At 38.9% G+C, this 13,279-nt stretch overlaps 1 protein-coding gene across 8 annotated transcripts in view; it reads left to right on the top strand.

Moving 5' to 3' along the window:
• Positions 1–13,279, top strand: part of LOC140715176 (uncharacterized) — a 108,532-nt gene that overhangs the window by 25,833 nt on the left and 69,420 nt on the right. For 7 of the 8 annotated variants that reach the window (XM_073026990.1, XM_073026987.1, XM_073026986.1 and 4 more), the window contains 2 exons: positions 6,979–7,251; positions 12,215–12,314. In XM_073026990.1, the coding sequence (XP_072883091.1) occupies positions 7,029–7,251; positions 12,215–12,314 (323 nt within the window). In that variant the 5' untranslated portion in view covers positions 6,979–7,028. Of the gene's footprint in view, positions 1–6,978; positions 7,252–12,214; positions 12,315–13,279 lie in introns of those variants that run through there. The other variant, XM_073026993.1, reaches the window with a different exon arrangement.

Raw genomic sequence — 13,279 nt, 5'->3', positions numbered from 1 at the left:
ATATGTTTCATAATCTTGTAAACCTCTGTCAGATTATAAATCTCAGCCGCTGCTGGTCCAGAAAAAGCAACTTAAGTTTGATCCACCTCTCATTTATAGCACATCCCCTCTAATCCAGGCAGCATCTTGGTAACCCTCTTTTGTACCCTCTTCAAAGCCTCGACACCTTTCCTGTAATAGGGAAGAACTATATGCAATACTTCAGATAAGGCCCAACTAGAATTTAAAAGTTGTAACATAACTTTTGAACTAGATTGGAACCCCACCACCCAGGGCATGCACTCTTCTCTCTGCTACCATCAAGTAGAAGGTACAGGAGCCTCAGGACCTGCACCGCCAGGTTCAGAAACAGTTATTACCCTTCAACCATCAGGCTCTTGAACCAGAGGGGATAACTTCACTCAACTTTACTTGCTGCATGATTGAAATGCTCCCACAGCCTATGGACTAGTCTCATGTTCTCAATATTTATTGCTTGCTTGTTTGTTTATTCATTTAGTGTTTTGCACACTGGATGAGCACCCAGGTTGGTGTGGTTTTACATTGGTTATTATTCTATTGATTTATTCAGTAAGCCTGCAAGAAAATGAATCTTGGTTGTGTATAGTGACGTATATGTACTTTGATAATAAATTTATTTTGAACTCATTGCCTCAACTAATAAAGGCAAATATGGCACATGCTGCTTTAACCACCCTATTAACCTGTGTAGCCACTTTCAGGGAGCTATAAACTTGGACCCCCAAGATGCCTCTGCTTATCAACACGTAAGGTTCTTTCCCTTAACAGTGTACTGTATCTTCACATTTGACCTAGAGGGTGCAACAGTTCACATTTAGCCAGGTTAAGCGCCTTCTGCCATTTCTCTGCCCATACTTGTAACTGATTTGTATCCAGCTTTGTCAGTGTTCTATGCTAACCACAACACCACAATCTTTGCATCATCTGCAAACTTACTAACCTACCCATCTACATTTCCGTCTAGGTCATTTTGTTGGAGAGGGTCCAGAGGAGGTTTGCAAGAATGATTTCTGGAATGAAAGGGTTAATGTCTGAGGAGCATTTGATGGCTCTGGGCCATGTACTGTCTGGAGTTTAGAAGAATGAGGAGATACCTCATTGAAACCTAACGAATATTGAAAAGCCTAGATAGAGTGGATGTGGAAAGGATGGTGAAAAGATAGTGGGTGAGTCTAGGTCGAGAGGGCACTGTCTCAGAATACAGAGATGTTCATTTAAGGCAAAGATGAGAAGGAATTTCTTTAGCAAGAGGATGGTGATTCTGTGTAATTCATTGCCGTGGAGGCTAATTCATTAGGTATATTTAAAGTGGAGGTTTGAAGGTTCTTGATTAGTCAGGGTGTCAAAGGTTATCGGGATAAGGCAGGAGAATTGGGTTGAGAGGGATAATAAATGAGTCACGATGGAATGGTGGAGCAGACTCATTGGGCCAAGTAGATTAATTCTGCTCCTATGTCTTATGGTCTTAGCACAAAGTTCCCAGTACAGATCCCTACAAAGCAACATGAATAACAGATTTCCAACTCGAATAAATCCCTTCCACCACCATCCTGTTGTCTTCTATGGTAAAACATTTCTGAATCCAAGCAGCCAATTCACCATGGATCCCATACATCTAATGAAGGAGCCTCATAAAGGGAATGTTCTCAGATGCTTTATTGAAATCCATGTGAGCAATATCCACAGCTCTGCTTTCATCAATCACTGTTACTTCATCAAAAACTGATTTGAGTTAGTAAGATACTACTTGCTCCACACAGCCATACTGGCTCTCCCTAATTAGCCATGGTTTTTTTTGATGCTCATAATTCCTATCCCTAAGAATTCTAACCTGTAACTTCCCTACTATTGATGTGAGACTTGCTGGTTTATAGTTTCCTGGATTATCACTGATTCCCTTTTTGAATAATGCACCAACATTAGCTTCTCACCAGTCTGTGGAGTTCTCACCGAAGCATAGAGGACATGAAGACATTGCGCAAGGCCCTAACAATCTCTTCTCTTGCCTCTTTCAGTAACATGGGGTATCTCCCATCAGAACCTGCGGACTTGTCCACCTTAGTACTCTTTGACTCAACACTACCTCCTCCTTTACCTCAAAGTGCCCTAGCGTGTCAATATGGTTGAGCATTGATCTCCCTATTTTATATTTTGTTAAACTATTTTGTTCCATGTTTTTCATTGCCTTTGAAAGATAATTTAATAGTTAAACATGATCTAGATACAATTTAGAAAATACTTTGGTTTATTGAGATTTTCCCTTTCAAGTCCCATTTATTCTGATTTTTTTTTTTAAACCCTCCATGACTGATTTAGTGTTTAAAGAATGGGACAGGTTGGGTATTAAATGTTTTTGGGATCTGTTTGTTGGAGGAAACCTTTTTTCATTTGAGAAATTGTCAGCTAAATATAGCTTACCCAAAACTCCCTTTTTTAGATATTTAGAAATCAGAGACTTTTTAAGATCTCAATTATGTACATTCCTATAAGCTCAGATAAGAACTTACTAGATGTAATTTTTAGTTTGACACCTTTTCATAATGGTTCAATGTTTATGGTATGTTACTGGAGATGAGGAATGTTCCTTTAGACTAAATTAAGAATCTCTGGGAACACGATTTACAGACATCAATATCTGAGGAAACTTGGAATTAAATTTTTAAACTGGTTAATATGTGACTAAGGATAAGCTATCTCGTTTTTATTCGGATATATCTCCCTACTGTGACAGATGTAATAATGGAGAAGCTTCATTAATTCATATGTTTTGGACTTGTCCAAATCTTGAAAAATATTGGAAGGAAGTTTTTCAAACTTTTTCCTTACTTTTTAAAGTCAATTTTAAGCCTAACCCTCTGACGGCCCTATTCGGTATTGTTGCAGGACAAGGTATTAAGCTGAAGGCATCTGATTTACATATTTTGGCCTTTAGCTCTCTTATAGCTAGAAGGGCACTTTTTAAATGGAAAGATGTTTTTCTTCCTACTCATGCTCAATGGTAATGCGACGTTATGTCATGTTTAAATTTAGAGAAAATTCGTTGTTCAATTTCTGAATCTCATCAAGACTTTCAAACATTGTGTGGACCTTTTCTGAATTATTTTCAAAACCTTCAGTTCATTGTTTAAATTCAGATGTTGGCTGTTGTTAATTTTTATTGTATGAGAAGATATTTTACCACTTTTTTAGTTATAAACCGCTTCGGTCTTGGTAGGAGTTAGATTCTTTTTTTGTAATAAGTTAGTATTTTTCAATATAACTATTGATTAACTTACATGAATACGGGGTAATGAGATTGTTATTATGAACAGATATAACGTAATTGGTAGTTTTTAAAATCTCTTTTGACCTTATATATATTTTCTTGTACTCTATTCTTCTATGTAGAAACTAATAAAATATTGGAAAAGAAAGATCAGAATCGGGTTTAATATCACTGGGATGTTATATGTTATGAAATGTGTTGTTTTGTGGCACCAGTACATTGCAATACACAAGACAAATGTGTCCCAATTAACTGAAATCTAACAAGACCAGTACATATTGGCCCAATTAAGTGGCTGCCCCATTAGCCGAAGTTTCATGGAAATAGTTAAAAAGGTATTTTTAAAACAAAGACAAACTGAGTAACAAATCATGTATTTAACTGAAAGACAGAACAAGATAGAGCACTACCAATAGTACTATAGTACATAAGTCTGTATTAGTTCCTAATGGTTACCGATGGAGGAATTCATCCATTGTGGTGGTGGTCATCTGTCATGTTTGATGATCACATGAAACCTATGCGGAAAAGCCTCTAAGGCAGTTACTCTTTTGATTTCTGAAGTCTGAGTCCCCTGCTGCAAGCAAGCATCACAACTGGAGTTTCCTTGGTTTCAATGGATGATAATTACTTCTGTACCTTGTGTTGCCTTTCGCTCTCCTCAGAGTGTTGCAGAGCTGCTTTCATGGTCATTGAATCTCATCTGCCTGTCTGCCAGGACAGGCATGTCCCTATCTCACGAGGGTGTGAGGCCTGCCAGCAACCCTCACCTGATTTAGCCAGGTTGTCGAAGCATTGTACTGGGGTTTGACCACTCGCATGCAAACAACTACTTGGAGCCACATGTGAGAGCTGAGTGTCCAGTAGGGACTGGGGGTGAATGAGCTGCCCCAGAATGGCCACAACAAGCCTCTTCACCAGAGTTGCTATCCCTCCCTGGACACCCCATACACCCTTTTTTTTTTTTATCAGCATAGACATCTAGTGCAAATAATGGATGGCTTTCACACAATGCTTTTTATGATTGCATCCTCCAAATCTTCATTTTTGTTGTAAGATTAAAGATAATTGTCAATACCTTCAAATTTTTCATAGTCCCAACTTGTTGAAGTCATGAAATTGTTTCATTTTCACTCCAGGCTGTTTTTGGTATTTCTAAGCCTGAATGCTTGAAACTGCAGTGAGCAAAACAGTTGTGAATTGTCCTGCTGCTTATTTCTCGCAGTGACAAAAATCACTGCTTTTTGAACACAAACATGCACAACAGATGCTATTTTAAAAACTGCTCTAAGTACAGTGTAGTGTCTAACGACTGCACAAATGCATACAAATGATGCCAGTTAGAAACTGTTCGGCAGTAGCCTCCTGCTGCAGTTAAATGGCATAGTGTCCCAAATAAACATAGGGGATCCCAGCTACTTTAATGATTTTGTTCTTTTAGAGTTGTGTCAGATAAATGGCTTCCCCAATTAACCAATTGCCCAATTAACTGGAATACACTGTAATTTAAAGCTATGAATTACAATTAGAAATGTATTTTAAAAAATGTCATAGGTTCATTTTCCATTCAGAAATCTAATGGTGGAGGGGAAGAAGCTGTTCTTGAATCATTGAGTGTGTGTCTTCAAGGTCCTGTGCCACCTCGCTAATAGTAGTAATGAAAAGAGGGCATGTCCTGGGTGATGGGGGTCCTTGAGGCATCACCTAATGAAGATGTCCTCAATAGTGGAAAGCTCATGATGAAGCTGGATGAGTTTATAACTTTCTGCAACTTTTTCTGATCCTGTGCAGTGGTCCCTTCATACAGTCATCACTGTACACCTGTAGAAATTTGACCGTTTTTAGTAACATACCAAGTCTCCTCAAATTCTTAATGAAATATAGCCATTGTCGTGCCTTCTTTGTAATCGTATCAAGATGTTGGACCCAGGATAGATATTCAGAGATGTTGATATATTGAGAGGTATGATAACATTGCACTAAATTTAGTTTCAGATCCAGCTAACGGGAAGATTTGTTGAGCAATAAAATGACATGCTATGACAGTATATTTATTTTTAAGTAGAAATGCTCATGTACTTTAATCAGTATTGTGCTAAGCTATGATGTCAGTGGTTCATTTTCCTGCCTCTTGTAGGAATAGTTTAAGGGTTAAGCCAGATAAAAGATTAAGGTATCTCGTTAAGCCAACCACTTTTTAAAGTGTTTAAATCAGAATCAAGTTTATTATCACCGGCATATGATGTGAAATTTGTTAAGTTAGCAGCAGTTCAATCTAGCAGAGAGAAAAAATAATAAATAAAATTTAAAAAAAATAAACAAGTAAATCAATTACATATATTGAATAGATTAAAAAATATGTGCAAAAACAGAAATACTGTATTTTTTTTTAAATGAGGTAGATTCAATGTCCATTTAGGAATCAGATGGCAGAGAGGAAGAAGTTGTTCCTGAATTGCTGAGTGTGTGCCTTCAGGCTTCTGTACCTCCTTCCTGATGGTAACAGTGAGAAAAGGGCATGCCCTGGATGCTGGAGGTCCTTAATAATGGACGCTGCCTTTCTGAGACACCGCTCCCTGAATATGTCCTGGGTACTTTGTAGGCTAGTACCCAAGATAGAGCTGACTTGATTTACAACCCTCTGCAGCTTCTTTTGGTCTTGTGCAGTAGCTTCTCCATACTAGACAGTGGTGCAACCTGTCAGAATGCTCTCCACAGTACAACTATAGAAGTTTTGAGTGTATTTGTTGACATGACAAATCTTTTCAAACTCCTAGTAAAGTATACCCACTGTCTTGCCTTCTTTGTAACTACATCGATATGTTGGGACCAGGTAGGATCCTCAGAGATCTTGACACCAAGGAACTTGAAGCTGCTCACTCTCTCCACTTCTGATCCCTCTGAGGATTGGTATGTGTTCTTTCGTCTTAGCCTTCCTGAAGTCCACAATCAACTCTTTCATCTTACTGACGTGTGCCAGGTTGTTTCTGTGGCACCATTCCACTAGTTAGCATATCTCATTCCTGTACGCCCGCTCGTCACCACCTGAGATTCTACCAACAATGGTTGTATCGTCAGCAAATTTGTAGATGGTATTTGAGCCTAGCCATTTAAGATGAGAGAGGATGTTTAAATGGATTTGAGGGATAGATTTTATGCACAGGGTGGTTGGTATCTGAAAGATGCTAAAGGTGGTGGTAGAGGTGAGAACAACAGCAACATTTAAGGTGCATCTGGGCAGAAACTTGAATGAACAAGGCATAAGAAGGATGCAACATTAATACAGGCAAGTGTGTTTTTGCTCGTTTTGTGTTGTTTGTACAATTTGTTCTTTTTTTATGCACTTTGGATGTTTGTTTTCTTGGAAAGGGTTCCATAGTGTTCTTGCTGTTTGTGGGAAGATGAATCTCAAGGTTGTATACTCCTTGAATACTTCGATAATAGATGTACTTTGGCTTTGAATCTTTGAAGTGGGATTAGTATAGATATGCATGAGAGCAGTGAAGTTGTTGGTTGAAGGGCCTGTTCCTATGATTCTACAATTCTTTTGCTTTCAGTGATTTCTGCACCAAGCTCTTTTTTTCTTAAAGTGTATATATTTGAGGGCTACAGAAGAGACAGCTACAACCTTTGTAAAGTTTGTTGTATATTTCCTATAAAATGAGTTATGTTTGCTTTCCTTGCCTTTGCAGATAATCTGTGGGTTGTGGACCCCACTATTCCTTTAGTGGTTCGTGAGATTATGCATCGAATGATCAGGGAGTTTGCCACTGAATATACCTCAAAAACTAGCACTTCTCAGGACTCTACTGTACTCTCCAGCAACAAGGACCAAAGTACATCTAAAACACCTGTGCTCAGTGCCAGTGCTCCAAATCCTGTTTTCAGCAAGGTTCTTATGGCTGATCAAGATAGACCATTGGACCTAACAGTAAAAAAATCCAACTCTGAATCAGACAATCAAGGTGGGTCAAAATTAGTCTTACAGTAGTTTATTGCTAAAAATGTTGAAATATTCATTGGGTCTGGCAAAAACAAAGTAGAGAATAGATTTATTTTGGGTCAGACCTTTCAGTCAGGGTACCAATCAAAAAAAGTGTTGGCTCTTTTTATTCTCTGCGTGTGTGTGTAAATTTTGTGTAAGCAATGTTGTATATGCTCAGAGACTGAATTCCAAGCCATTGCTAGCATTTTCACTGAAGCATACAGGAGGATGGGCCTTGCATTCAACATACACAAGTCATAGATCCAATCCTAACCTGACCCTGCTGCCATATGGCCCTCTGACCATAAAAGTTCATGGCAAAATCCTGAAAAACATGGCCAAGTTCACATATCTCATAATACATCTTTGTGTAAACACAGACATTGATTCATAGTATTGGTACAACATTTGATCAATTAAGGGCAAGGATACTTGAAGGCCAAGACCTCCAACTTGGTACATAACTTACTAATCTGAAGTGATCATTGCTTTTCAATACGTTCCTGAGAACTGCATCATACTTTGTGGATGTTTCAAGGCACTGAAATTAAAATCAACTAAGACCGTCACTGCAGAATCCTTCAAATTTCCCTGAAGGAATAAATCAAACCAATGTTAGTTTCCTCTCTTGGGCCAATATCCCCAGTATTGAGGCTGTATGTGCACTCAGTCCACATTGTGTGATGCCAGACTCCTGAGAAGGTCACCCTAGTCAGAGCTCTGTTGTGGAATGAATTAGCCAGACAGACAAGAAGATTCAAGGCTGTGATCAAGGCCACCTTGATGAAATGCAACATCTTTGCTGACCCTTGGAAATCAAAGCTCAAAATGATAGAGGGGCGCCCTTTTAAAACAGATGCGGAGAAATTTCTTTAGCCAAAGGGTGGTGAATTTGTGGAATTTGTTGCCACATGCAGCTATGTAGGCCAGGTGGTTGGGTGTATTTAAGGCGGAGATTGATAGGTTCTTGATTGGACACGGCATCAAAGGTTATGGAAAGAAGGCCGGGAACTGGGGTTGAGGCGGAGATAGAAAAAGAAGAATCGGCCATGGTTGAATGGTGGAGCAGACTTGATGGGCCAGATAGCTTATTCTGCTCCCGTGTCTTATGGTATAAAATAATTAAATGGAGAGAAGCAGCGTCTAGTGAGGCATTAAGGACCTTGAGCACATGCATTTGGGATGCATAGAGGGCATGCAGGAGGATGGATAGAGCGGGTCACTCAGTTTCTCCATCTGTCAGTCAATGGACCACCATCTGCCTCAGCTGAGAAATAGTCTGCAGTTCTCATAGTGGCTTCATCCACCACTTACAAACCTACAAAACTGGAGTAGGAAATATCACCTTTTATCCTAAGAGACTCTCTAGGAGCTTTGCATGTGTGTATATGGGTAATATTTTCTATCATTTATGGTGGCTTGGATGGGAATGAATATTGCAGTAGTGATTTTTTTTCTAAAACTTGTGTTCTGGTTTGCAATGCATTCTGCTTTGGTTTTGATGATGTTAAATGTCTGTGTAGACTGAGTTGATGTTTTGGGCTTATACAATGTGAAGCATGTTATTTCATAATTTTTCTTTGTATAAAAAAAGAAATGGGTTTGGATTGAAAAATGTGGTATTTCAAATTGAGGTTTCAAAATTTGGGTTTAATTTGACATGTGCAAGAGACTAGATGCTGGGAAGTCAGAGTAACACAAAATGGTGGAAGAACTCAACAGATATGGCAGCATCAATGGAAAGGAATAAACAGTCGATGTTTGAGGCTGAATAAGTTGTGAGAAGGAGAACAAGCTGGCAGGTGATGGTTAGACCAGGTGAGGGGGGGATAGTGGGTGGGTGGAGGAGGAGGGTGTTAGGTGTAAGAGGTAAAAGGCTAAGGAAGCAATCAAATCTGAAACTTTGACTCCTAATTTCCCTCAACAGATGATTTCCTCAATGATAATTATGTTTATAATTAAGGTATCCTGATGAAGGGTCTTGGCTTGAAACATTGACTGTTTACTCCTTTCCATAGATGCTGTCTGACCTGCTGAGTTCCTCCAGCATTTTTTTGTTTCTTCAGTGTTATTTCCAAACTTTTACTCTTAAAACTGCAGCTCACTCTCCCCTCATTTATTCCAAAAACAAAACCTTAATTTTTCCTAATTAAAACTTGATAGGTGGTTTCAATATCTCTTATTAAATCTACTAATAATGAAGGAAATTTAAGATTAATTGCTGCTCATATCTGTTTACAGACAGACATACTTTATTGATCCCAAGGGAAATTGGGTTTCGTTACAGCTGCACCAACCAAGAATAGTGAAGAGATATAGCAATATAAAACCATAAATAATTAAATAATAATAAGTTAATCATGCCAAGTGGAAATAAAGTCCAGGACCAGCCTATTGGCTCAGGGTGTCTGACACTCCGAGGGAGGAGTTGTAAAATTTGATGGCCACAGGTAGGAATGACTTCCTATGACGCTCAATGTTGCATCTCGGTGGAATGAGTCTCTGGCTGAATGTACTCCTGTGCCTAACCAGTACATTATGGAGTGGATGGGAGTCATTGTCCAAGATGGCATGCAACTTGGACAGCATCCTCTTTTCAGACACCACCGTCAGAGAATCCAGTTCCACCCCCACAACATCATTGGCCTTACGAATGAGTTTGTTGATTCTGTCAGTAAAAGAATAGTGCAAAGATTCTAACAGCTGGTCTATAATGTTTATCAGGAGTATGTCCCAGTCTAAAGGAGGAATTAACCTTCACCTCCTTTGATGAGAAAGATGCTCACCTTCTGGTTAACAATGTTAAATTGAAAACTAGAGTATCCAAAGTGGCAAGGACTAGTGGTCAAATGGAGGAATAGGAAGTTTTTATGATCTAGCGCAGAAAATCTTTGGGAGAGAGGGAAAAAGCACAAAGGGAGAAAATAAATGTTTGAGAGAAAGCTTGCATGTGCTCAGCCCAAAGGCTGAGAAATAAAGAAAAGGGGTATTTACATTAATTGATCTATGTTATAGTTCTCTAATTTGTGGGATTTAGAGGAGTAAATTTGTAGAAAGATGGGAGGTAGTTGCAGAAAATAGAATGATAATTTATGGTTTTTAACTTGCCACTTTTTGACTAGGACTCCTGTTCTGTAAATTGACTGGATGGGATAGAGTTTGTTATATGTTGAGGAAGTTTCTTTCCTCAACATATAGAGGTCCCAATTAGAGAGTACAGTGCTGAATCTCCTCTAACCATTAAGACAGGAAGGTGGCAGTGCATTATAGGGGAACACTTTGGATCTTATGATCATAATTCCATTAGTTTCAAGATTATTATAAAAGAGAATAGTATTGCTTTTAGCATTAAAATTCTAAATTGGAGAAAGGCCAGTTTTGATGCCATCGGAAGTGATCTGGCAGATGTATATTGGAACAGGTTGTTTCCTGGAGTTAAAAGGCAAGGCTAACTGGCTTGGGGAATTTTGGTTATCGAGGGATATTGAGGCTCTGGTAAGGAAGGAGGAGGTACATGTCAGGTTTGGGCAAGTCTGGGCACTTAGCAGGCCTAGGCAGTTGGGATGAAATGAAGCTCTTGAGAAATACAAGAAATGCAAGAGAGCACTTGAGAGAAGTCAAGAGGACTAAAAAAGCACAGAGTATGCTGTTGCAGTCAAGGTGAAAGAGAAACACAAGGGCTTCTATAGCTACCGTATATTAAGAGCAAAAGGATAGCTATTGACAAAATTGGCCGCCTTGAATATCAGTGTGGTCACCTATGCATGGAGCCAAAAGAGATGGGGGGTGGGGGAGATCCTAATTTTTTTTGTATCTGTACTCATTCAAGAGACACAGAGTCTGCAGAACTGAGGAAAGGGTAGTGAAGTCATGAACTATATCCAGATTAGAGAGGAAGTGTTTGCTGTTTTGAGGTGAATTAAGGGAGATAAATCTCCCCTGATAAGGTGTCCCTCAGACCTTGAGGGAGGCTCGGACAGATATTTAAAACATCATTAGCCAAGTATGAAGTGCCGGAGGGCTGGAGAATAGTTAATGTTGTTCCCTTTTTTAAGGAAGACTGTAAGATTAAGATGAGAAATTATAAGGTGGTAAACCTGACATCAGTGTGGGTAAGTTATTGGAAGGTATTCTAAGGGACCGGACATGTATCTATTTGGATAGACAGGGCCTGCTGATGAATAGTCAACATGGCCTTGTGTGTGACAGGTTATGTCTAACCAATCTTAATGTCTTGAGCTTACCAAGAAGGTTAATGAAGGAAAGTTGGTGGATATTGTTCACATGGACTTTTACAAGGCTTTTAACGAAGTCCTGCACAGAAGGCTGGTTTACAAGGTTCAGTCACTTGCCATTCAGGATTAAGTAGTCAATTGGATTCAATATTGGATTTGTGGGAGAAGCCAGGAGTGAAAAGAGAAGGGAAATGACCAGTATAAAAATGTTAGGGGAGGGGGCTTCCCTCCCACCACCACATCTCCTGCCTGACCCACTGAGTTCCTCAAGGATTTTGTGTGTTGCTGCGGAAGTTTAATCTGATGCTTTATTTTCAAAGAGACAGGCACTGCACATGCTGGAATTTGGAGCAAGTTCACAAACTGCTGGAGGAACTCACAAGTCAGACAAATTTGGTCCTGAGGCGGGGTCTTAACTCAAAAGATTGAGAAATGCTTTTTTCCCCCTCAGATGTTACTTGACCTGCTGAATTCCTCCAGCAGTTTGTTTATTGCTTTGTTATTTTCAGCCTGAGCATTAAATTGTGTGACTTATCATGCTGCATCTTAGTTTGATGGTGTGGATTTGCACCAAAAAGTTAGCTTGTTATCCTTGATTAATTTTATTTACTTAGTATTTTTGTTTGGTTTACATCTGATGGGGAAAAGTATGAGCACTACCAATATATCTGTTATTTTGGGGTTATTGGTGTGTATTTCTTTATCCAGATGGTGTGCTTGATCTGTCTACTAAGAAAGGTCCTTGTGCTGGCAATGTTTCTACAAGCAAGTTTCTGGATTGCTCATCCTCTACTGTTTTAGCCAAAGGGTAAGCATGAAGACTGTCTGAAATACTTCTGTCATTTTGAGTATGTCACCTTTTTAAATACAGGAACGCTGGATATTTCTGTGCCCTCAATAATTTTAAGGAATTTCCCCTTTGACTTCAACAATGCATTACTTATCAAATTTAACTTTTTACACCTTGCTATTTTATTAACTCCATTTGTATCATATTGCTTCCATTAAAACAGTCCTCAATTAAATTATTTACTTTTTTAAGGGTATTTGCCTGCTATGTTTTCAGCATTTTTAAATTTGTGTATCAAAATTTAGGTTTTTTTGACATAATTTCAGCATTGGGGAAAAAACTATACTGCATGTGCATTTAAAAGAGAACAAAACTCATAAACCTTGTGTGATGAATGGGAAAGGAGGAGACTGGAAATGGAATGTTTGCCTTTTGTTGGTGTGTCTGGTCAAGCCAATGCTGCCCAGTACAATAGTGTGCTAGCCTTACAGTTCTCAAATTGCACAAGGCCCCCAGTGTACGCTTTCTTCATCTTGTCTAGTAATGAACTTGGCGATATGTAGTTACGTACCTGTGTACATAACCACACAGAATTTGGACCTGGAAAACCAAAGTAATTTTCATTTATTGTTTCTATAAAATATTGAAAATACTAATGCAGATGGCGATGATTTTAGTTATTTTGGAAATGGTTCAGAAATTTACCTCCAAGCGGAATGAACAGATATTGCTTGGAAGTATAGAGCCTGGAATTGATTAGTGATTTTTGAAACTGAGTGATCGGGGTCGTCCATGCCTGCACTGTTCTAGGGTTACTGGAGATAAAATTTAACTGTCCTGGACACTGTGAGCAGAAGATTGGGAATAATTGTTAGTCAGGAATTTAGAAAAACATTGAGATAAACTAGTATGATTGCATGTGGTGGGAGAAATAGTTAATATTGATAGAGGTGAGGGTTGGAAGATAAGGTACCAACATTTCA

The sequence above is a fragment of the Hemitrygon akajei genome, chromosome 23 (assembly GCF_048418815.1).
Source record: "Hemitrygon akajei chromosome 23, sHemAka1.3, whole genome shotgun sequence".
NCBI lineage: Eukaryota > Metazoa > Chordata > Chondrichthyes > Myliobatiformes > Dasyatidae > Hemitrygon > Hemitrygon akajei.
The sequence above is the reverse complement of the archived record's forward strand: the minus strand, read 5'-3'. Positions and strand labels throughout refer to the sequence as shown.